Raw genomic sequence first — 25,700 nt, forward strand, 5'->3', positions numbered from 1 at the left:
TCATAATCACTTGAGTTATGCGCAATACCTTGGTTTTCGTTTTACTCTCGGCTTGGAAAGAATAAGACATAAGTTTAAGTGTAGGATGCGGGCTAAATTGCAAGCAATCATGACATATTGCTGCGACAGTGTTTAGAATAGTCGAGACGTCCGCTTTCGTTAGACGAAACCTATTATACGGAAAGCTATTTCAATGAAGTAATTAACAGTAATATAGGATTCCTGCCGGCCAGGCCAGGCCGGATGAGAGATGCCACCGCATTCCATCTAGCGCGGCGGTAGCCGACCGCGGCGTATCTACCGGATCGACTACCGAGGAAGAAACCTGGCGGTGTCAGCCGTTGTTTGATTGTGTTGTAATTTTTTTGCTTTTCAAGCGATGTGCATGTATGGTATTCTGTACAATAGTAATGTATCATTTGGGTTTAATAACACGGGCGCTATAACATATTAAATAATTATTCAAGGTTTAGTTTAATTTATATTTTTAATGATTATGAAATAAAATCATTTTCAAAATCATTTTCATTTAATCCAAATGTAGAGAAGAGAAGTTTGCTGTTGATTTTAAGTATATACACTCGCGTGCAAAAGTATTGCATCACTTTGCATTTTTTCAACTGCACCCAATAATTTTGTAAACCGGTTATTTTCGATTAATTATTTTAATGGGATTAGGGATTGCAAACCGGATTGGTTTTCAATCCGGCCGGATCCGGCCGGATTTTGGCAGGACCGGATCCGGTTTGGTATAGGGATATAAAAGTTAATTAAATGACATATTTTTCTAGTTTTTTGCGTAATACGTATTCCTAAATCTATAATTTGATGTTAATAAATAACTTCTCAACAATAAAATAGAACTTGGTAGTAAAAATTGTCACAATGTCAATATCACTTTAAAAAAAATAATTAAATCGGTAATTTATTATATTTAACCATTCAAAAGTGCTCAAATTTTCGTTTACAATTATAAATTTGCTTAGTTTCCAAAGCCTGATGATGGGATGTGGGGTGGGAATTGGAGCTCCTGGAAAGGAGAAATTTTCGTAACTGTTCTTTGATTTAATTCTTTGTAGAGTCTGTTCGGAAAGAGAAGAGTCGTGGAATGTATTGGGCCCCATACATTCCACGACTCTTCTCTTTCCTCACAAACTCTAACGTTGATATCCATTCTAGCATAGAGAAATAAGAAGTACATAGATTGCTCACTCCATACATCAGTTTTGGTACCAAAACGCTTATTATTTTCGTAGTCGACATCTAGCATCGAGTAGCGGAACTCTCAGTACTGCTACTCGACAATAGATATCGCGGCAAACAAAAAGTCTAATGCTCAACGATTTTCCGCTAATATTATAACCAGAGTAACCGGAACTCTATTTTCAACTCCTACGCTTACTATTATTTATTACTTTTAACGAAGATATTTTACATTTAACCAATTATGATATTAAATGCGCTCTAGTATTATCTTGCTCTAATTTATTTGTCCGAAAAAGTAGTAGACTGTATGACTTAAAAAAATTGTACTTTTTTAATTTATGGAAAAGTATATTGGTCAAATTATAAGGAACAACACACGACACGACGATCTCTTGCGAAAAATAATAGAATGTAGGATTGAAAACCATCGCGGAAAGGGACTCCCTAAGAAAAGTTACATAGATCAAATAAAGAATTGGCTAGACGTAGAGTAGCATGTACCAAGAGATGAAGGAAATTGCATAAGATTGGATGAAATTGTAAAGACAAAAGATTCTCTCTTAAATTTGAATAGAAAAGAATTTATATTTTATCATATATATACATATATCGGAGAAAACTAAAGATTATCAATATTATCATATATTCTTCATTCACACATATTGATGAGCCCAACTGTAGTCGGTTAATCTCCTATCACAACATTATGACACGACATTAACCTTGTCTTTAGCATAAATTACAAATGCCTTCCATGGCATCTCCATCCTTTCATTTTTCCTTCTATTACAGTATTTATGTAATCGTCATATCGTGCCACCTACATGAAAGAAGAAGAAATCCTCTTCTGTTCCCACTCATCGTCATAATAAATATATTTTTATCTTACTAAATTTAAACTTTTTCATTCGTTTTTTGTTCTGTTCAACTTCATACCTCGTATCCATTGCCTTTTTCTCATCTGAAACGCACAGTGCGTGCTATATTTAGGCGTTTTTTTATTATACCGAATCCGGTCCGGATCCGGTGATTTTTTACCGGATCTGGTAGCTCCTGAAAAGTGCCGGATCCGGCCGGATTACCGGATCCGCCGGACCGGATTGCAATCCCTAAATGGGATCATGTCTCTTGAAGTTTTAGCTTTACGAAAAGTTAAAAAACATGGAAAACGGCCCAGTATTTTTCAAATTATCGGCATTTTCCCGATTTGTGAGCGGTTTCGCGTTATCACGCGCACGAGTTGCGCTACCCTTGACCCCTATAAAACGGGGGGTAGGGGAGGGGTTGTTATCAGTCACTTATCAAAAGTTGACCGGTACACATCTCCGCATATTTTCCCGTGAAGAAGACCTGTGAAAAATGGAAACCACTGAAGTTGAAGTCCGCCAAGTCGTCCAGCTCCTGCAAGAGGGGCGTAGCCAACGTTCAGTAGCTGCCACGCTGAATTTAAGTCAATCTACAGTTTGCAGAGTTTACCAGAGGTTCCAACGGACTGGATCCTTTACTTCAAGACCAAGAAGCGGCCGCAAAAAGTGTACATCAGAGAGGGACGACCGCTTCATTGTCACAGCATCTCACCGAGATCGACACCTGACAAGCGTTGCCATCCAGCAGCGTCTGCGTGAGATACGAGGAGTGGCTGCCAGTGAGTGGACAATAAGAAGAAGACTCAAGAAAGCGAACTTGACACCCAGGAGGCCTGCAACGGGGCCCAGATTGCTGGCGCGACACCGTACAGCCCGAAGAGAGTTTGCAGAAAATCATATGGACTGGACCATTGAGCAATGGACCCCAGTTCTCTTCTCGGACGAGATGACGACGCGAACAGAGCTGGTTTTCGTGCCTCGTGGGGGCCGTGGCGGTGGATTGACCGCTGCAAAATACATTACTGACATCCTGGAGGAACATGTTGTTCCTTATGCCGGTATTTTTGATGAGGGGTTCATCCTAATGCAGGATAATGCCCCGTGTCATACCGCTAGGGCCACCGCAGCCTATCTTCTCGAAGTGGGCATCGACACCATGGACTGGCCAGCGATGAGCCCGGACCTTAATCCCATTGAACACGTGTGGGACTACCTGAAAAGGAGGACTCGGAAGCGGAATCCTGCCCCGGCTGTTGTGGCAGCTGAGGGGAGCCTTGCTGGAGGAGTGGGACGCTATTCCACAAGATTTCATTAGAAAATTAATTAGGTCTATGAAAAACCGCTTGATTTGTGTGAGGAGGGCTAGGGGTGGCAACACCAGGTATTAATTTAATAATAATAATTTATTTTGTATTAAATAAATGACTTTTATTCTTAACTTTCCTAAATTTATTTCTCGACCACTAACTACTATACCTACTATATGTCGCTACTTTCAGTTTCTGATTTTTTTCAGTCTTCAGATTTGAAATTTTATTAAATTTCCCAATTTTCTAATGCGTTAGATTATAAGCTTTCAGTTGATACCAAAATTTTCAGAATCGGCTCTAGAATTACAAAGATATTGGGTGCAGTTGAAAAAATGCAAAGTGATGCAATACTTTTGCACGCGAGTGTATATAAGCAATACGACAGATCTTTTCCATAATTTAGCAGGGCACCAACCTGTTGCATCGCTCAGTCAGCTAGACTAGTGAAATCGTGTGGGTCTTAAGTGGTTGTTTTTCGAGTAAGCCAGACGCAGATCGGAATTCTTCTTACTGATTCGTAGCGAGAGCACTGGCGTAACAGTAAGACGTCGGGAACTTACAGACTGCTAGAAAATCGCAGAATAAACGTCCATTCTTTCTGACTCTAGCTGGCCCTTGTCCATAACCATGGGGCCTATTGACAACTGACACATACAATTTCCTGTCCATTTCTGGGTCGATAAGTAACGACGGTATGTCGGATCAATATTTACTTGTAGGACCACCAATGTACTATTGCGAAATAGGGAACTTGTGTGCACTTGACTCTTTTAGATGTTGCTCCTCACCTGTTGCATCTGTTGCGCGTCGAGCGAGCGGAACAGCAGGATCCCCCGCACCGCCTCGGCGAGCCGAGCGCGCTGCGCGTCCGACTTGGGGAATACGACCGGGGCACCCTCGTCCGAGTCATCTTCCTCCGGGTCGTAGGTCTCCGCGAAGACAGACTTGCGACGGTTGTTGAAGCGCGCCGGCGGCGGCTCTGATTTAAACATTGAAAATGGTTTTATTAATAAATTACATATGATGAAAACGATACTTCACACAACACGCAACACTTTAAAACTCAATTTCGGCGGCTGGAAATAAACGAAGTCTACAATTGTATTAATGAATGTAGATTCAACTGCTTTTAAGTTACTGAATCATTAGGGACAATCCCAAGTACGCTAAAGAACTCCCTACGCGTTTTCATTTTTAATCTCACCATAGAACCGTAAACCTCACCACTGTGGGCTAGGGCAGAAAGTTTATTTTAAACCGCAAATTTAGCATTCAAATGGCTGGAATTGTTAATCGTCTACGGCTAACGGCTTTGTTATTGAGGCAAGCCTCGACAATACTTGGGCAAAGGGCCAGGTAATTACGCAAGCCCATACGTGAGGAGTGAGGACACGATTAACTTGCGCTATGTTAGGCTTTAGATTAACCAAATGTATAAACTTATTGCGCTTAATCCCGCAATAGCTTTACTAATGTCAGAGACGAGTGAATAATTCAAACTGCTAATTTCCAAATTCCAAATAAAGGTAAAGTACCTTCCGACAAAGTTTTTGTTAATGACGTCACAAGATCTCAGCCCCGTATTTTAAGGATCCGTAAAGGACCATCTAATGAAATTCTTAATGCGTGAGGAATGGTGCTTTGTTTAGATATTATCAATTTATTACGAAGCTCAAGATATTATATTTAAAATTAAAGACCAATGTAGATACATATTCTGGCCCTTCGCACGACATCTGACGCAACAGAGAAATCCTAGTTCATAAGTGTGCGTATCGCGTGCATGCTTGTAAGAGCCGGCAGGTCAGCAGTCAGCACCGCGTGTAGCGTGCAATATCAACTCTGACGTCACGAGCGTCACGGCAGACGCATCTATAGGTTGGATACACGCCAGAACCCACACGCTAACATGTAATGAGTTGGTTTAGCATTTATGTGATAAAAAGTTACGGTTGCCGGTTTTTTAACGTGTAATGTGTAAAAGTAGGAAGAGGCAGTTAGGTATAGGTTATTATAATGTAGGTCAAGAAATAGGAATCTGTTTGTTTAAACTCTGTTGTGCCTACTATTAAGCCCATCACAGACGGAGCGATAGTACATATTAATATACCGTAAGATACTGAAATATATCTTATAGTATAGATAAGCACCACACATGATAACTATACCAAAATATGTATTTTTGCCATCACGAAACTCGTTGCCATCCTAGATAGAGAAATATGCATTGGTTACGTCATGTCAGAAAAAGATGGAAATATACCAAAATATATCGTGTACTCAGCAATATACATATATTGCTCAGTACACGATATCGTATCTTAAGATGCCTTGCTATACGATATTTTTTGGTATATTGTTGCTCCATCTGTGATGGGCTTTATTCTTTCTTTTTAATATCAATAACACAAAGTTATTATTTTTTATTTTGGCGATACCTACTCCGATCATATAATATTTACCCTTAAATATTAACAAATACCTACCCAAATAACCACTTCTCATAAAAAATAAATTTGAAGTCAATGATAATTTTAGACTAGATGTTGTGTAAGAAGGCTTTAAATGATTAGACTAAATTTAGGAGGTAATCTAGTGAGGCTTGCTACTTAAGTATGTTAATAACCTCATATGTTACCAACAAAGGCAATGACATCACTCATTAATCAAAGGTACATGCCATGGAATAAACATGTTGTTAAATTTTTTCAGCATTACAATTTTGTTCAAAAGTATGAATATTCAGTTAAAATATGCCATTTCTAGAATGAGTCATTACCTAGATAAATAGCATATATTCTATTATAATGATCCTTAAACTACGTCCAAAAGAGAGGTATGGGCATTGCGAATGTCATCTCGCTTTGTGTGGTAGGGCACAGCACAGCGGATGTCATTCCAGATCTAGAGCAGAGCCCAACTGGGGAAGTACCTCCACCTTACAGAAAACAGCAGCCAAATAACACTAGACCCTACTCATAGTGTTGTGTTCCTGCCGATGAGTAAGGTTGCCAGAGCTCAACGAGGGGGGGCGGGTTTAGGGTCAGCAACGCGCATGTAACTTCTCTGGGGTTGCAGGCGTACATAGGCTACGGACACTGCTTACCATCAGGCGGGCCGTATGCTTGATTGCCACCGACGTAGTATAAAAAAAAAAAAAAGTCACAAGTGACTATGTTCAAGTGTGACAATAGTGGAAAATGTCTTTACACAAATAGAAGTCAAGGCCTGGTTAGCACCTGTAGTTTTCATTGTGCTCATGTTGTAAGTGTCATTACATATAGCCAGCTAATTCTACGTAACGCACGCACATCTGGTACGGTTCTAGATGTAAAAGTCAGCCGCGAGATAAATAAGCCAATCTCGTCATCACACAACTTCAAAGCTTTAAAAAACAAACACACAAATGGGAAGAGCATGTAGTAAACACTGAAAATTTATGTCAGAGTAAACATTTTCAGATAAAACTTGCTAGTATTAGTTTGTTGGGTTCTTGGAAGCATGTTAGTGGGATACCAAAACTGTTACTTGGCATAAGATTAGCATTGGGGGTCATCTCTCTCATTCTAATGTTTATGGAATGCATTCATATTTACTGCTCTCTGCCTCCCTCTAATTCCAAATAAGCCTAATTTTACCCTAAAGGTTGGAAGGTCAGATCACAACAACCTTTTGAAAAAACCAGTGCCTACACCAATTCTTGATACTCAGATATGGGGCTCCCAATGGAATTCTGTGGGCTCTTTCCATGGATCCTGTCACTCTAGGTTTCTTACCATGAAGGGTAGTACGTGGGGATAGAACTGCATATATGCTCAGTAATCAAACTGTGCAGTAACCAATAGTCTTTATTGTTAACATTTCATAAAATTCCAACAAAAATCCTCGATTTGTAAGTATATAAGCTATAGACATTAAATTATTCAATTAACTGATGTTCAATTGACTGTAACATACTTGATCAAAGATATTTCATTTCCATGAAAATGTCAAATTAATATTCTCTGGCATTTATTTATTACTTGGCAACAGATGATCATATTTTCTAAAAATTTAGTTTCAATCGTAAATAAAGTTTTATTTTGAAACTGTAATGGCCCGCTGCCAAACACTGAATGTAATGATTACTCCTACACTTTAGATAAGATTGGCATTTGTAATTATTTTAAAATTGAAGCTTAAAGTACTTTAAAAATACTCTATGCACACTACCACATGTCTACTGAAGCCTATATAAGCTATATCTACAAAGAGAATCAGGCGGGCATGTGTCTATGCTAGCATTTGATGGTGTGTGTAAATATTGTACTAAACTGAATGAGAATAAGGTTATCTACTTAATAAGTTAGTCCCAGTAGGATGTAAGAGTCATTGACATCATTGAATATACAAATCTAGCTCACAATAAATATCATATGATATATGATGAATAAGTATAAGCAGCTTGATTGCAAGACTTTAATTTGTGACTTATTTCTGAATTATAACTTCGAATAACTATAGTGTGAGCAGAGTATTCTTAATTGACTGTAGGAAGTTGTAGTAGGTAGATAGGTATAATTAGGTATTCCGTTCATTCATATGGAAATGACATGATCCTAGAGCTACTTTCGCGCGGCCCTGTTCGACCTACCTTTACGTGGTTCCGAGAAAAATCTTGGATAATACCGAGTATAAGAATCAGTGAATGAGTACCTTCTTCATCCGATATTATAGATTCATCAGGCGTGCCGGCGGCGGGGGCCCGCACTATGGTCGTGGTCCTATTGTTTTGTAACCTCGTGAAGAATTCCACCGCGTAGTTGATCACGTCACCCGGTTGCTCCAGCAGATAACTTATGGTGAACTCCAAGAGAATCTCTCTAAGGTCATCTGGGACTTGTATGCGTCCGCCTTGAGGCCTGCTCATTTCTAACGGCGTCGCTCGCTTTGTCGATATTATCCCGTGCGGAGAACGTCGAAGCGACTCGTTAGATTAACACTTCAATATCATAGCCATCGAATTAGCTAAAGCGACACACCAACGAGCAAATCTTACGATGGGGAAATAGCACTACATACAAACGTTAGTAATAAATAAAACCACACTATTATACTAAAATTCTTCCAAATAATAGTCACAGCTACTGTAAATTAAATGAAATGACACACTTTTTTCAAAATATTCTTCGTCCTCCAGCCTGACAATTAAAAATCCACAGTCCCTTCACTAAAGTAAAAATGGCGAATTCTAGATTGCCATACTTCTGACTATTCCATTGATATTTTGTTCTTGCCATATTAAAAAATACTCAAGCATAAACTAAACAAAAGACAATCGATCGATTTAACGAGCTATTGAAATTCTATAAAAGCTATTCAAATTAAAATAAAGAGATCTGTATAATAATGTATTTCTAATTTTGCTAACGTTTTATTATCATTCAATGCAAATTATTTTAATATCGACTTGTGCGACATCGACGATACGTCGTGTGAATATCGCTTATGGATAAAAATAGAATGACGGAAAAATTACATCATGATACAACAGGGCAAAGAGCATATAATCACTACGTTTTAAGACCCGGAACTTCCATACTAGCGAGTGGAATCCGTTTGTTTAGCAAATCATTACCATTGTACGACAAAGAACTGTCAAAGAACCATAGTACCAACATAAGCAATTTAAATAGTGTAGTACGCTACACGCTTGCGTTTCTTATCGATATCGATAAAATGGGGAGGGTTGAAATATAGACTCTTGTCTACAAATTTTGTACTCGAAATCAAGTTAGGATCGAGTCCACATTTAAGTTGTATGTTATATAGTGGATACTTCTATGAGTGGACTAATACGTGGTCGAGCTTAATGTGGACCCGATTTTTTTTAGAACACCTTGTTGTTATTCACCACTAGGAAGGATCAAAGTAGCACTTTTCTTCCCTACTAGGAGGGATCACTTTTTTTTCCTCTTTTTGCATACTTCTTAGGTTAAATTATTTAATTAAATTACCATTAATTAAATTTATTTAATTTTTATTTGTACCATAATAAATTCCTCATAGGTGATGTGAAAAGCAGTATGTAAATTTATCACGTGGTAGAAAAAATATTTCCACCTTAGGGTGGTATTCCACCTATCCAATTTCTTGGTCCAATGTCATTGCGTCTCACTCTGTTATTAAGCAAAATGTGAGACGCAATACACCTTGGACAAAGAAATTGCATAGGTGGAATACCACCCTTAGGCGTTAACACTTGAATCCCTCACGACGCTAGGATTCTATTTTGGAATACCTCGTTACACTCAGAATGTAATTATAAAATCCTTCACTATTTTTTTTCTTATTTTTTTATTATTAAAAGCACTATTTTCAAAATGATCTGCAGATATATGTTTCAATAAATGTAACTTTTCTATGGGAAGATGTATCAGGTCTTCGTTCCCAACAAATTTGACCCACTGCCTGCATCTGAAAACATACAGCCTTGGTTATGTACAGTTTATATTCCAAGTGTTTGCTAATGATTATAAATTAATAATCTATAAATCATGTTTTTTTGGCATCCAATTATCAACAACCCTTTATCAATGCTCTAACATTTTAAGTATTTATATGTCTGTTAATCATGAGAACCGGTCTGGCCTACTGGGCATTAACCCTGCCTATGAAGCCATTAATGCATAGATGATAGATAATTTTCCACTGAAAATCTTCGACGAATTAATTTTGTGTCATATTGCAAGCAAGTTCTCAGGAAATTTCACATATTTAATTTAATTATTTACACTGTTATACAAATAAAACTACAGCTATCGATAGTTTTAGTACATCCCTAGTTCACAACTAAAAATAATATAAAATATCAAATTTTCGATGTGTTTAAAGCGTGCTGCACCAAAATAAGGTCAAAAGTATCTAAAGCAATACGTACCGGTCTTTATCCAAGGGAAATTTCGCCATAAAATCCCTTTTTTCGTGATTTTCTCGAGTGGCTCGCTTGCCACATATTTGACACTTAGTAAACCGTTTTCTCGGTGGCATTGTAACAAACTCGTTCTTTACTCTGATCACGGTTCACTATTTTCGATATTTTCACTAAATAATAAAGAAATTGCACGAAATACCCAAACAAAACATTGAAGCCTTCATCACACACAAAACAATTAGGCTGACAGTTGACTTGATGTAAACTTGACAGAATAATAATAATAATAATAATAATAAAATTCTTTATTGCACACTACATAAAAAACAGATACAGAAATTGATAACATATACACATTGGTAGGTAACAACAGGCGGACTTATCGCTAAACAGCGATCTCTTCCAGACAACCTTCAGATAGTGAGATGGCGAACGAAGTTAACGGGTGGTGCAAAAAAATAAAAATAAAGAAAAAAAGTAGTAAAAATACAATATAATACATATACTACACATATAAAGTTAAGATAGACTACATTATTACTATATACAAAAAATATATACATATAAATGACAAAGGAAGCCATAACAACGACAACGAGTTTAAAAGAATACGAGTATAGGACCTTCATGAAATAGACAAATAATGTTCTTTTAATAGCACTGACGTTTTATTTTTCTTCGTTGGCAAAGATTTGCGAAACAAGTTCCATACAAAACTTATTTTGTTCCTAGTTGCGTCAGCCTGCAACAGGGGGCCTACCACGAAAACTATATAATATAAATATTTTCTAGTATCAAAACTATAATTCCTATTACACAAAGTGTGACCAGCCCAAGATTTTTTGAATTTCCCGCTATAAATTTGTGTAATATTTCAGTAGCCAGACCTTAACACTTAAAACATTTTCCATGTCTCTATTCTTGCACAATTATGTGAACTGCGATATTTATCTGCTTCTTGTAGTAGGGTATATTGCAATATGAAGAAAAAAAAAACAGTAGCGTGCAGGCAGTCAGTCAGTCAAGGGTGGGATGTAGGTGGAGTGGGAAGCTTGAGGGGGAAAGAAGCTTACAAGAAGCTGTCTTCATGTATCAAAATGTTGAGATGAGTTATCTCAAAAAAAATATCTGTAGAACCACGCAGGTGTGTCTATGTATTTAAATAGAACTTAGCAGCATGAATGACTTATATTTTAACTTAAATAACAAATTTATAAACTAGCACTGGTGCCTTCACTTGAAACTGTCACTTCGTTTACTTCTTTAGGTTGGTTTAATAACAATATTTTTCGAACAAATGCATATTTCGTCAAAGAGTCCTTCACTGGATACACGTAAATATCTTCAGGCGCTTCGAACGGGTTGTACTCGGTAAACTCTGAAGGCTCGTCTTTCGAGAACAAGTCAAGTGCAGGAGTCCTTAACACTTTTAGTTCCACACATTGGCACTTTTCTAAGAATGTACAAATTTCTTGAACAGCTCTGGTGGTGAGGTATTCGTACGAGTTAGATAGGAATGCTATGGTGCATGCAGGCAGTTCAAATACTTTATTAATGACGACGCCTGCCCATTTAAAGAAGACGTCATATCGAACATCGCCGCTCAAATTCCTCCATGGCGTTGGTATTACACGGTGGTCATCTAGTTTGATGGTCCAGGGTTTGGCAAACTCTGTTAGTATTATTCGGTTCTCATAGTACCCCACTTGTGTTATGATGTTCTTGGATTGTAGGTCTTTTAGGAGCTTGGTTATGGCAGAGCTGTTCTGTTCGACGTCAGCCTGAAATAAATATCATGAGACTTAAGTTTTGATTATTGTTTAGATAGCAGCACTAAACAATAGTTCTCTGTAGGTAGTGTACTATACTCTCTCAAAATAAAAATATTCGTGGCGAATGAAGATAAAAAAATAATATATATATATATAATATAATAATAATTCAGCCTATATACGTCCCACTGCTGGGCACAGGCCTCCTCTCACGCATGAAAAAAATAAATTTATTGTCGCAAATAAAAATAGTACATACAGCAACGGATAAGCAAACAAGCACAATAGGGACAATAGGGTGTAAGGCCAATAGGGTTGTTGACTGTACATTACACAATATATATATCACATCGTGCATGTAAGATGGCGCATATTCTATCGAGCGACTTTGGTTGCTTTAAAAAAATACATCCAGAAGTGATGGTTATGCGGTACTTGTAATATTTTTATTTTATTTATTATTAAATACAGCAACTATCTTTACAGGTAAACCCTAATACAATAGCGCCTTAAATTAAATAATCCTTATTACTACTTAACTAAATAATTTACATAAATATATATAATACGATGCCACAATAATGTCAATTTAGATTTCAATATTACATTACACAATAATTTCAAATCAATTTTAAATCCATTACATTATATAACAATAACACAATACATATAAAGACGTTTTTGACAATTACCACATCGGGCAATAAAAAAGGTCTGTCTTGTCGGCAACGAGATTCAGAATGTGTATAGTACGGCTGAGAGGTGCCTTACGGAGCAGATGCGTCCTGCCGGTTGGCTCTGCCAGCAGCTGCGGTTGCCGCCGCCGTTCGGTGTACCTGTCAGGTATTGGAAGCGTGCAAAGCGGGTGGTGGGGGAAGCCGGAACGATCACAGCGCTTGATGTGGCCAAATATGGCAAAAATGCTACTACGTGTGTTTCTGTCAATTCCCATACTGTTCCGTTATTTTGTTCACGTTTTTTGCTTTAAAATCATATTTACGATAAAAATAGGTCACGATAGCTGATAAATGGTAAACTGCAATAATACTGGACGAAACAGAAGGCCTACCGCGAACCACGTTCGACGTGTTGCCTCCCTGTCACACTTACGTACGAATTTACAAGTGCGACAGAGAGGCAACACCTCCAACCATCAAACCTAACCTTGCTAACATCTGCAATGCAAACTTAGGATTTCATAAAAAATATTAAAGTAGTATATAAAACAGTACATACCAGTAATTCACTTAATAGCGCGCCTTTTTCACCTTTGTTCTTTAAGTATCTAACAATGTTATCATTTGTGTCCTCTTTATTGTTTACTTGCGGCAGTATACCTTGCCTGAAACCGTAAAAAAGTAGATTTTTATGAATAATTACACAATACACAGATTTATTTCTAATAGTTTTAATACAATATTAATTTACCTGTGCAAAATTTTGGGTATCTCTTCTAGAGGCATGTCAAAGTGATCGGTAAATTGGTCGAATTCAGCAATTTTTTTCCATCCCACAATTCCGGATTTCAATTTGAACTTCATTTCAATATCCAACACATTAAGCTGCTGTTCATGTATTATAGATCCCGACGGCCCCGTAATCACGGGCAAAGTCACCGAAGTTATTTCCAGCAACCCACAAGACTGGAACTCGCACAGCATGCAATTGACCTCAGGTGAGGCTTTTATTTGATCATGGGGCAGGGTGGAGTTTAGGACATCAGCTAAGAGGTCAGAAAACTCTGTGTTCTGTCTGTTGATCCATCTGCGCCGATAGGCCGCTGATATTTTATACGACGCCTGCACAGAATCCTGGATATCCAGTCGATGGAGGTGGTAATTCAGCACTTTGTTAATGCAGGCTACCGCACCACTTTTCCGCAATTGGTCTAAACCAATTCTCAATATTCGCTCGGGAAATCCTTTCAAAATCGCGAAAACTATCTTACCATTTTCTGTAGTTGGGGCGGTGTTCAAATTTTCCATTAATGTCAGTATAATGGTTTCCTTTACCAAGGTAAGTTCGGGATTATCAGCACCTGCCCTATAAATATTGCATGGATTGTTCGCAGTAGTGACCGAGATTTTGTATTTTTTATAGAAATCGTCGATGTCCATCGCAACGCACGGCACTCTTTTCAGATGAGATTTATTCTGCACTAACTGGTTTATAAGCCATACCAGCTCGAACATTGGGATCCGTGCTTCGTTAATAAACTTAGTCATATTCGTACAATGTTTAATTTTGAGCCTTTTCCATAAGCCTTCGTATTGCACCAACAAATCACGACGTCGCCTCAATTCGTTTATCAAGCATTCCTTCTCGTGTTGAAGGGTCATGTTTGCTTCGAGCGCATTCGCCCTCCTGTGACATACACTGCCGATCTTCTTCGGATCAAAAATAGCTAAAAGATCTCTCGCTGCCGTATTACGCACTTTCAGACAACCAGGCTGCGCAATAGGGCTCAAGATCGTTATGGCAACTTTGCACATGTTGATTATCGTATCCTCCCATGCACTCCACTTGACCGCAGGGTCGGCGGACCTCCTTTGTGGCACTTTGATTCTGGGATGCAATTCATCACGAGGTTTCATTTGTCTCTTCTTTCTAATTTTAACAATCTTCTTTGATGGTTTCTTTTCAGGCACAATTTTCCTCTTCCGAGTTGGTTTTGATTCGTGTTTTTTAATTGGTTTGTTTTTGATAATGCGGATGTAGAATGCTTTCCAGAAACGCGAAAGATCCATGTAGAAGCAAGAGTCGAAACCGCAAGGCCCCGCGCCATCTCCGAATATCTCTCCGTTGTCATATTGTTGCACTTCATCTACTTTTCTCACAGGAGGTTCCAGTTTTTTACGCCCCCGATGTGCGTACTCTATGGTGGTGTGGGTACTAATTTCGTAAACTTCATTCCAGTATTTTTTGACGTCGTCCATCGTTTCAAAGTAAAATGTCTTTTCCAAGCTTTCCTTGACGGCATCTGCTCTCGGCCACGTGCCCGTCGTGTCAATTACTTTTGCTGTCCTGTTGAGGTAGAAAGAATAGCTTGACAGAGTAGGCACCACTCCCACCTCGGTGGCATTGGCTGAGGGTTGAATGACCAGTTGTATGAGGCCAAGCATAGCCAGGACTTTTAAATTGGTCCTTATGGAAACTTGTAAACTTTTAGACTGCAGCAGCACTTGGTACAACTCCGGTGGCGCTTCCCGAAGTTTCATTTGCAGATATTCATGTTCTACTTTCAGATGAGCTATTTCTGACATAGCGCTATTACTTATGTTACCTATTGCGAATTCTATACTGATTTCAGGAATGACATTAACTAGAGAAGCAAATCCATATGGCAGGTGATATTCGATTTTAACATCGTTGCAATAAATTAGGTTAAACAGAAACTCGTGCAATAGTTGAATTTTCATGTATCTGGGATAAGCATACTGCGAGATTGGTCTGTGAGTCGGTTCTACGGTTTCTTTCTTGACCTTGTTATTTGTGAATGCCCTAATCTCTATCTCTTTCTGCTTTTGTTTAATTATTGGATCAGTACATTTTACATGCGGAGCACAGATGAGGATGGAATGCTTATGTGGACCCGTTGGCCACTTCATTTTCATGAGTTTTAATTGACCATCAGTAACTAACTTTTGCACAAATATTTTGAGTGCTTTAGTGTCTAATGGTGGTTCTCCGGATTCTTTTGCGACGAGACCGCTTAATGTCTGATAGCCTGAAACGGCAAGCTTTTCTCTAGTAATTTTGAGCAGTCCATTAGCAAATTTCAACTGTCTGAGCGTAGGATTCTTTTTCGAGAACAATAGTGACTCACTGTTGAAATTTTCCAAGCCGTCTAATACTTTGATTTCGGTGACTTCATTTTCAATGTTAGTAGATGTTGTAGCTTCCTCATTTGCAGTTTCTTTGGACAATTTAATCTTCTTAAGAGGTATTTCATCCTCATCCTGCTCGGGATTTTCAGTGTTGGATGATTTCTCAATTTTACGTTTAGCATCTTTAACGTATTTCAAGAGCTTATTCTTTTCCTCTTCATATTTCTGATCCATTTCGGTAGTGGCTGCAGCAATAGCATAGTACCTAGAAAAAAAAAGATATTAAAGATTATGACTTTTTGTTTGAGTCAGGTGTTTGACAACATTTTCTTTGTTCTTTGGTAATATTCCATTTGGCTATTAGTACATTGTTCAAGATCATTGTTGAAGAAGAATCAAGATTTTTGCAAATATATTTCCTTTGGTATAACTGTTTTAGACTAACAGGTCAATTAGAACGTACACTGATATCAGAATTACATATAACTGAGGTCATTCAGTTACTGTGCATTTCGCTCGTACTTGTCAGTACATGTATTGGCGCAGGCGAAACGCACGATATCTAGATAACATGATTGAAATACATTCTGATGTGAGTGCACAGTGTATGTTCGAATTGGCATGTAACTATGTCTAAGATCCGGACTGCCTAATTTATATAAAAACAATTGAATAGTTATTATAAATATATTACCTAGCAGTCCTTTGCTTCCCTCTATCTTCCAGGTACTCTCTGATAATATGCCTCGCTTTAAATATCCGACATATAGAGCGACTGGTGTAAAACTCTACCCCCAACAACTGCGACAGCTCAATTTGTGTCAAGCCTTTAAGCCCAGCCTCCAACAGCCTTTCATAGGCTTGACGCAACAAGTCCACACCAATCTTATACTGACATTCAAGGGAGTCAACGTTGTCTTCGTCTTCGGACTGCGAGGACTCGTCACTTTTTGAGACAAGGGATATAAACCTTCTTTTAACTGCAATACCTGCTTTCCCTTTTTTGGTGGTTGGGTCTGGCTGCACTAATTTCTCATCCTGTCAATGACAAAATGTTGTATAAACCTTTAGACACGATAATGCCTGGTAGTATGAATTTTGAATGGAATTAATAAAAAACAGAAAAGTTAGTTAAAGTTATAAAAAAAAAGTTAGAAGAAGATTTAGACATTAGTAAGTTAAGAGTTGGTTTAAGTTAGAAGTGAAGAGCATCCCGAAAATGTTTGGATTTTTTTTTATGGCTGTGCTTTATTGACTACGCAAAGGCATCAACTGGAGTAAAATATTCAGCGTCAGGGGCGAAATGGGGATACCGCAACACCTTATCTGTCTTGTGCAAAACTTGTACTTGAGCAGCGTGTGGATATCTAGTCTGGATAGAGGACACTGTCACAATCCTCTAGAGCTGAATAAGGTGTGCGGCAAGGTTTTATCTTGTCACCGCAGTTGTTCCATCTCATCAATGAACACATAATGAGAAGAGGATTAGATGGCTGTAAGGGTGATATCCAGGTTGGTGGACAAAAAATCAATCTGGTTTGCAGATGACAAGACTATAATAGGTGCCTCTGAAAAAGAACTTGCAGTTGCAGTCCTGCTGCAAAAGATTGAGCGCGTCGGCAATGAATATGGTCTTAGGATCACCAGAAGGAAGATGAAGTTGATGTTTGTCGATCGTCCTGGTAAAATGCAGAGAACCAACGAGTTGCACGATACCACCTCAAGTTACACAAGTTCGTGTACTTGGGAGCTCAAATAAGCGGCAATGGCGACTGTGACTAAGAGGTGTTTAGAAGAGCCCAGATGCCCAAAGCTGTGGTGAAACGATTCGAGAAAATATGCGAGAGCAGAAGCATAAATCGCAAAACAAAGATCAGACTAATGCGGACGGCGAATAACAAAAGTAAAGGACATACTCGAGCGTATCCGACCAACAAAAGTGGAGGTGGACAGGCCACATGCTGTGCGACATCAAAGAAAAATGGAGCAAGCAAGTGACCCACTGGTGGACCGACCGAGTGGGTCGGCTGCAAGCGCAAAAAAGGTCAACAAATAACCAGATGGAAAGATGACATCCAGTTTACTCTAGGACCCCGCTTGACCAGAGTTGCTTTAGACAGACAGCACTGGAAAGAGTTGGAAGAGGCCTAAGCCGACAGGCACACCACACTAAGAGACATTTTATAATAAGACAACTTAATATATGTATTTACAAGTGATTCATATGTGGATTAAAAGCTTATTTAATTTAATTTAATGCGGACCCTTGTTTTCTCGACCATTCTGTATGCGTCCGACACCAGGACCATTAAAACCGAATCCTGTCGTAGGATAGATGCGTTCGAGATGTGGGGGTGGCTGGCGAGAAATATTACATGTACTTCCTGACGACGTGATAATGCCAGGGAAAGAGAGGTATTGAAATTTTGAAGTACGTCTCAGGGGTTAAGGGAAATTCAGTTGCTTAATAATCTGTCTGTCTCATTTGATTTGATCTACACACTATATCAATTGTTGACACAAAAATATGGCAACGATATAGCTCTGTATAGGTACTAGAAGCTTCAGATGTATTACATTTCTTTACAAGATGTTGTGATACTCGTGATACATATCTACATATATTATACTGTCTGGGTGTGAGACATGAGGTGGGTGAGAGGTGCAGCAGTATAGTAAACAAATTGTAGATACGTCAGAGTCAAAACAGTGTATCTTTAGTTGTTGAATTACTTACAAATTTAAACACATTTATAGTCTTCTGCAATCTTCTGCTATTCTGCTGCGTGATGAATCCTTTTGATATAATGACATCAGTTTTTTCACAGTATTCTGGCTGCTGCTTCAAATAATCTATAACTTTAAAAAGTTTACCAACTTTTGGCAAAGACATTATGGTTGGTTTATGGAATCTTTTCAACCTAAGAATTATACTCTTTATGCCTTTGCCTTGTATTTTTATGGTCAAGCATGCCACTTTAATCAAACCAAGGCTCTGCAAATTTTTTCGGTTATAAAAGAGCAATTTCGGTTCTTTTACAATTTTAGTTAAGTTCGTTTTGCCTACCGTCATTTGTCCCTGAAACATAGTTTGACCAGTGACCATTAACACATTTTAGATAGAAGAATTGAACATGAAGAATTTCGAACATAAACCTGCCATTTCCTATCTCTATCACACGCGCAAAATTATATTGCTATCACACGCGCAAAATTATATTGCTATCTCACTCACTGTGGCATTGACTGCTGGCAGCATTGGCAGGACAGCAATATAATTATGTGCACTATAAACACTATTGATACACACTGGACAGTGCACAAATTGTCTTAGACATTGTTGTTTTATTGACTTACATTATATCTAGCTTTGCCCACTAACTCCAGAATGCAATAATGTATTGGTGTCAGCTGTGCTCGCACTGTTTCCGGCATGTGAGGTGCCAAAGACTTCCATCTTTGTCCTGAACTTGCTACCATGACCATAGTGTCACCATATTCTGTTATAACTCTTTCGTAACTTAAAGCCTGCAGTTGGTCTTTGGGAATCTCCTTTCTGGTATTGTAATTGTGACATGACCCAAAATTGTTTTCTACTGGGCAGTGTTCATAAGGTCCATCTAAGTAATTTTCCTGTAAATGAATACCTGTTTGTTAGCAGGCTGCATAGTCATAGTTTGGTAGTTACACATATAAATATGCAAACAAATTTAGACTTAAATCCTACTGAGGAGTTCAAGACACATTATATTAAACAAATAATACAAAATGAACTAAGAATAATATTAATGATTAGCCGGGTCTACACAGAGCGAGGCACGTCTACACTGGCTGTATTTTGCGTGAGGAAATTGCCTCGCGCGTATGCTCACTCTGTGTGGACCCGGCTATTCTGAAAAACGTCCATTTGAGGGGACACATAAAGGCAGTTAACACTTACTTTTGATAATGGTCTTTTAAATGAATATACAGAAGAATCCGCATATAGTGACATTGAAGGGATGTGACAAATACATCATACTAAGCTGATGTCATATAAAACATAGTTGATCAACTTCTTAATTATACTGTACAAATATTCTTTATATAGGTGTGCACACCTCAATACAGAAACAATACAATGAATACAGCACATTAAGCAAAGGTAAACAACAGGCGGTCTTATCGCTAAAAAGCTATCTCTTCCAGACAACTGTTTAGGTAGCAAAATTTAATAAATTTATGTCAATAAATTGTTGATTTCCAAATTAATTTCAAATTCCTTTGTGAGAGACAAGTTTTATTAATTTTGTACCAATTGCAGACTAGTCATAATAAACGGATTCCACTGTATTGGCAATAATCAAAGCCTTTCAAAGCTGGCGTGGTTACATTGACATTACAGTCTGTAAGGATGTGGAACGCTTTGCCCATTGACAACTCATACCTGTTGTGGAGAGCCAAGACGGAATTAAAAAACACCGACCTGTGTAAATATGTATGGACCAAGGACGGGCAAATCCTCATCAGAAAATCAGAGTCCGAAAAAACTATCAACGTCCGATCATTGGAGGATATCGAAAAAATAAAATATTTAATATAAGATATAAGTATTTTAATATAAGATGGGGAGGCATCAGTCACAATAGGTTTTTTTTTATTAGTGTAGTGTATATAACTAACAGATAAATGTGACGGTTTTTGGGAAAACGTCCCACTTCGTCGATATGGAGTTAAGAGTAGTTCCTAATACTACAGATCATACGCTATCTTTTGGTGAAAGATTCATGTCTCTAGGTGCTATAGTTATTTTTTTTAAATTCTGCAAAGTTGCAGAAGTGAAAAAGCGACAATTGAGAAAACGTTGGTTAAAGTTTGGGATGGCAGAAAACACACTTCTACTTTGAAGTTATGGAGTGGTTGGTATTAAATGAATGGACATACTTTAGGGATTTTAAATTAGTTAAAATCATGTATGTAACCTTAGTATTTTGAATGTTATGGAGGCTTGAACATAAAAACGGGACGAAAATATGTAAATCCTATTATGGGTTTATTTCTATATTCTATTATACGGCACGCAGATTTATCATTAAAGTTGTATTTATAAATGGTTTCCCATGCTAAAAAAGACAGAAATAATTCTGTGATCCTTTTATTTAGTTATTCGGTCAAAAAGTTAATAACAAATGATTTGAAGAGTGCCATGCATAAAAATTAAAATACATGTGTCTCTTAATATATAACATGAGATTACTTAAAAAACATACTTATCAAGCATAGAAAGTATGTAAAATATCAAATTATAAGTACTTTTTGTGTGTATAAAGTTTAGTGATTTTATATAGGGAGCGTCCCACTTGGTCGGTTTACTAAACTTTAGTGCTTCTTCATTGAAAGTGTTTGTGTTTGGTATATTTTTCAGTTTTATGTATGAGATAATGGTTTGTTATTGTTAATCTAAGAGTCTTTGATACTAACGTCGTTTGTTTAAACTTTTTTAACGTAATTGAACGAAATTTCTTTTCGACTCAAGTTTAGTGACCCACTTTGACGGTTTGGTGGATCATACGCTAAATAATTACTACAAGTATAAAATCATAATTTATAAACATAGGTGTAATTTGCTGAACCAAAAACAGTATAATTACAAACCAAAAATGGTGTACGTATTGAACCTATGAGATGTAGCAAACGGATCGAACTCATCGCAACGTTTATATAAGTCGCCGCGCCGCCTCGTCGGCGACATCAAAGGCACCGCCGCCGCTAAGCCTCTAAAAACTTTCAGTGCCACCCTCGTATGGCAAATAATTTTATACCAACCCCTCCATAACTGTAAACAACAAAATGTGTTTTTGCGGCCTCAAATTGTAATCAACGTCTTCTCAATTGTCGCTTTTCACTATTGCAAGTTTAAAGAATTTTCAATAAATAACTATAGCTCTAAGAGACTGTGTTATAAGTGGTAATCCAAAACGAAAGGAAGCAGCCTTCTGCAGCTTCGGCAGGTGCTTACGAAGTTAATGCCTTATCTTTAATGCAGAAATCGAATGAAATTGCGTGTGTGTCTGCGGCCAGAAGGTCCCTTTCTTTCTATGTTCTATCAGTTTTCATCGAAAGTTGATTTTCGGTAAGTTTTGCCATATTTCACTAAACTGCCCGTAACTCCGTAACTAGAATCGACAAAGTGGGACGTTTTACTAAAAACCGTCACAAATGGACAGCACAAAAGTGATAACAAACATTAACGAAGCCACATATGACAATTGGACCGACTTTCTCGACTTAAGTTTATATGGGAGGAACAACCTCATTCAACATGTAAACATTCGATCCATTATCAAAAAAAATTCGCAACTCGAACAAATAGTACTTAGCAGCCAACATATTATACACGCAATAGCAAACACAGAAGCCAACATCTCAGAAAATTGTAAACAGATGTTCGAACTGCAAGACTACGACATGTACACTCAGCTCCGCACTAACAAGAAAGGGGGAGGCATCATTTTATATGTGCACAATAGCGTACATTTCCACAGAAACCCAACGAAAACTGCAAGTTTCGAATGCATTACAGGAGAACTGGAAACTAATCATGGTATGACCTTGTCATCACGTATAGACCACCTCAGCTGCATAAAATTACTTTCACGCAAGAATTATCACAGCTCCTGTTACAATATCAACCTCGAAGTACTTGCGTATTATTGGTGATATGAATATTGACCTAAAGTCCAGTTCTCCCGCAACCACAGAATACTTCAATCAATTGTACAAAGCAGGACTGGAAAGCGGAATCAACCAATATACCAGGATAGAACAACGAGGCGAGTTAATAACGAAATCATGTATCGACCATGTGTTCGTGCGCAGCGTAAACTGCAGCGAAGTGTACACCGCGGTTATCAACAACGCGCTCGCCGACCATGACAACCGGTTGCGTAATCACCTGCGACGCCGACACCGACCACAAAAAGGACCCGCCACAGTAAGTAAACAAATTAGACAATAAAAAAGTGCACTATGAACTTAAAAAAAATTGACTGGAGTGTCGCCCTTGCATTCAACAACCCCGACGACATTATGAACTTAATTTCCGACAAATTTACGCAAACATACGATAATGTAGTTATGTAACAAAAATTAAGTAAACGAGCAACAAATGGATAAATAGTAATAGTATTTTATGCAACAGTTGTATAAGAAGGGTCAAAAAAGGCGAGTGGCGTGAGTTACAATGTGAGCCAGAGCCGAAGGCGTAGGCGAACATTGTAAAGGAATACGCCACGAGCTTTTTTTGACCTACTTATACAACGTTGCATACAATATTTTTCCTACGAGTCAACAAAAATAAATCTTAATTTAGGTAAACAAAGCAAAAGTATATAGCCAAGACGCGCGAGCATACCTTGTTACGCGCCCAGCCCGCCCCGGGCCGCAGCCGGCCGGTCAGCGACACCTCGTAACTCATGAGGCCCTGGTACTTGCTACTTGCTAAATTAAATTTTTGGATAGTTTTTTCTCAATTTTGGCCACCGTAGCCTACGGAGACTAACAAGCAACGCTAAGCGGTCTTCGTAGTCTATGGGTGTTGCTATATTACGGGTGTCACATGCGTGTTTCTGACTTATGAAGTAATTATTTTTACTATGCAACCAAATGAATATTTTGTAAGTTGGCAGCAATGCACTTAGTTTAAAACTGTATTCGTTTTGGTTTTGTTAGGTTGGTAGCCATTAATCGCAGTAACGTTATAGCGATTAAAAGCACAAGAGCTTTTATGAGGAATAGACAATATAGACTTTTCTTGAAACCTTTTATGTATGTTCTTATATTCGTGTTAATGAATGCATAAATGACAGATAACAGTAGAGGAGTAGGAAAAATGATTAATATGTGTAATAAAAAGGCAGGAACTTTAGTGTATAATCTCATTAACACTGAAGGAAACCATGGCAAATGTATGTCATTACTAAAAAAATACTACCTACGCCTAGAGTAATGTATATTAGGTATAAGTACAGAGATAATGTTTAAAGATAAATTAAGTTTACTGATCACCTGTAAGAGCTGTCGTTGTAAATTGATTCTACTGTCTCATACATAAGGTCGATATTTAAACGATAGATACAATAACAGCTTCGACAAGAAAATATAACTAAGTATATAATAATAGTATTAAGCAAACGCGGATCGGTCCGCGCGATCTCGTCAACTATTACATAAGCCCTAGAGGTTTTCAATAGTGGCTTATAATGTTAAACCTTGTTTCAAAAATTAATAGTGAATAAATAAATAAAATAAAAAATAATAAGACATGCTCAATCCCTACCCATTTCTAAAAAACGTCTAAAAGAACACTATTTATCTCTCTCTTAGTCATGGTCCTTTCACTCAATATTTTTTACTTACCTGGTCATTATTATTCTCTTGCTTGAATTCTCATTCTGTATTTATGTATTTTGTGTAGGTATATGTAGTGTATTATTGTTGCCTATATATTATTATGTAGTTTATTTCCCATTGTTTGTAGTTTCTATTTACTTATTTTATAAACTTTACACTTATGTGGTTTTGCACTGCCCAATAACTTTATACACTATACAATAGCCACTGAATTGCTATCTGAAGGTTGTCTGGAAGAGATCGCTTTTTAGCAATAAGTCCGCCTGTTGTTATGTACTCACTTATGTCCTTTCTTTGTTTGTAACATGTATTTTTCTTTATAGTGCACAATAAAGTATTTTATTATTATTATTGATTTTATACATGGTGAAATTTAATTGGTCCAATTTTCTAATTCAGTTATAGATGGTGATCACATTTATGTAGCACTAACACAATTGTAAGTTACTTTTTATCATACGAAATTTTTGAGCTAAATTAAATTTTAATTAAACATTACTGTCACCCTAATAATGGCCTAATAATGATATCATTAACTGTAATTAATTAGATAGTTAAGTAAATCACATGAGGTCTCACATATTGAATTATATTTAGGTTGTTGTGTTACTACCACCGGCGATGTACCAGGTGTTGTTGTTGTGCTACAGTTGTTAATTGATATTTTTCAACTCCTGATCACCGATTGAATTACACCGTGTATAGCTGTTGTACCGTTTACGACTAAAGCAGCAAATGAAGTGCGGCGGATCAGACTTACAGGGTCTAAAAGATGTCCGGAAAGTTCATCCACTATCATGAATCTGTCCACTATCTCTATGAACGGGGCGGGTTCTGGAACTTCGTAGAATGTTATACAGCTACAGTTACTAATGAACTGCCAGAAGCGAGACTTCATTTTGTCCGTAATTGGTGCAGAAATTCGTTTTTCCATGTGTTTCCATAATTGATTAAAACTTATGCCCGAGAGTCCGTCTAAGGCTATTTCTTCGATTATTATTTGTTTGTAGTCAAATGCTGTACTTTGCAGAATATTACACATTTTAAAAATATCCTTAAAGGAACTAAAAATAAAATAAATAAGATTTCAACCCATCACAACGTGAGAAATTGAGAATATTGAATTGACACTATTGACAGCTTGACACTTGACAGTGACATTGACATTAAGAAATTTTATTGCCATGTCAAAAAAAGTAATGATGCTTTATTTTTTTCCAATTATGGCCTGGGCCCGATTGTATAAAGTTACAAGAGTACAGGCTACAGGCACCTGTTATGCACTGTGAACGGCTACAGGTGTTTTATAAATACACACAGATAATTTTATTACAGTTGTAAAGAACCATGGTCAATCTCGATTACAAGCTCCTAGTGAGTATTATATTCTTTGATTACAAGTGACATCTACAGGT

At 37.6% G+C, this 25,700-nt stretch overlaps 2 protein-coding genes across 2 annotated transcripts in view; both read right to left on the reverse strand.

The window, feature by feature from the left end:
- LOC133527748 (cAMP-dependent protein kinase type II regulatory subunit) overlaps positions 1–8,611 on the reverse strand; it is a 34,626-nt gene extending 26,015 nt beyond the window's left edge. Inside the window, exons 1-2 of the mRNA XM_061864898.1 lie at positions 8,078–8,611; positions 4,171–4,361 (exon numbers count right to left, since the gene is read on the reverse strand). Of these exons, the coding sequence (XP_061720882.1) occupies positions 4,171–4,361; positions 8,078–8,291 (405 nt within the window). The 5' untranslated portion in view covers positions 8,292–8,611. The remainder of the gene's footprint in view (positions 1–4,170; positions 4,362–8,077) is intronic.
- Positions 8,612–11,424: 2,813 nt separating this feature from the next.
- On the reverse strand, positions 11,425–25,409 carry LOC133527747 (uncharacterized). The gene is made up of 7 exons (XM_061864897.1): positions 25,046–25,409; positions 19,252–19,527; positions 18,632–18,973; positions 16,589–16,932; positions 13,496–16,159; positions 13,304–13,409; positions 11,425–12,076 (listed from the first exon to the last, which is right to left on the reverse strand). The coding sequence occupies exons 1-7, from the start codon at positions 25,325–25,327 to the stop codon at positions 11,507–11,509; spliced, it is 4,584 nt and encodes a 1,527-aa protein (XP_061720881.1). The 5' UTR covers positions 25,328–25,409; the 3' UTR covers positions 11,425–11,506.
- Between the last annotated feature and the right edge of the window lie 291 nt (positions 25,410–25,700).

Source organism: Cydia pomonella, chromosome 18 (assembly GCF_033807575.1).
Source record: "Cydia pomonella isolate Wapato2018A chromosome 18, ilCydPomo1, whole genome shotgun sequence".
In the NCBI taxonomy this organism is placed as follows: Eukaryota; Metazoa; Arthropoda; class Insecta; order Lepidoptera; family Tortricidae; genus Cydia; species Cydia pomonella.

Bases quoted from the DNA above. Each gene is read 5' to 3' on its own strand.
- LOC133527747 (XM_061864897.1), bottom strand. From the start codon at position 25,327: ATGTGTAATATTCTGCAAAGTACAGCATTTGACTACAAACAAATAATA. The intron at 16,160-16,588 runs GTAATATATTTA...TTTTTTTTCTAG, and splicing joins GGGAAGCAAAGGACTGCTAG to GTACTATGCTATTGCTGCAG. The intron at 13,410-13,495 runs GTAAATTAATAT...TTACGGTTTCAG, and splicing joins ATACCCAAAATTTTGCACAG to GCAAGGTATACTGCCGCAAG.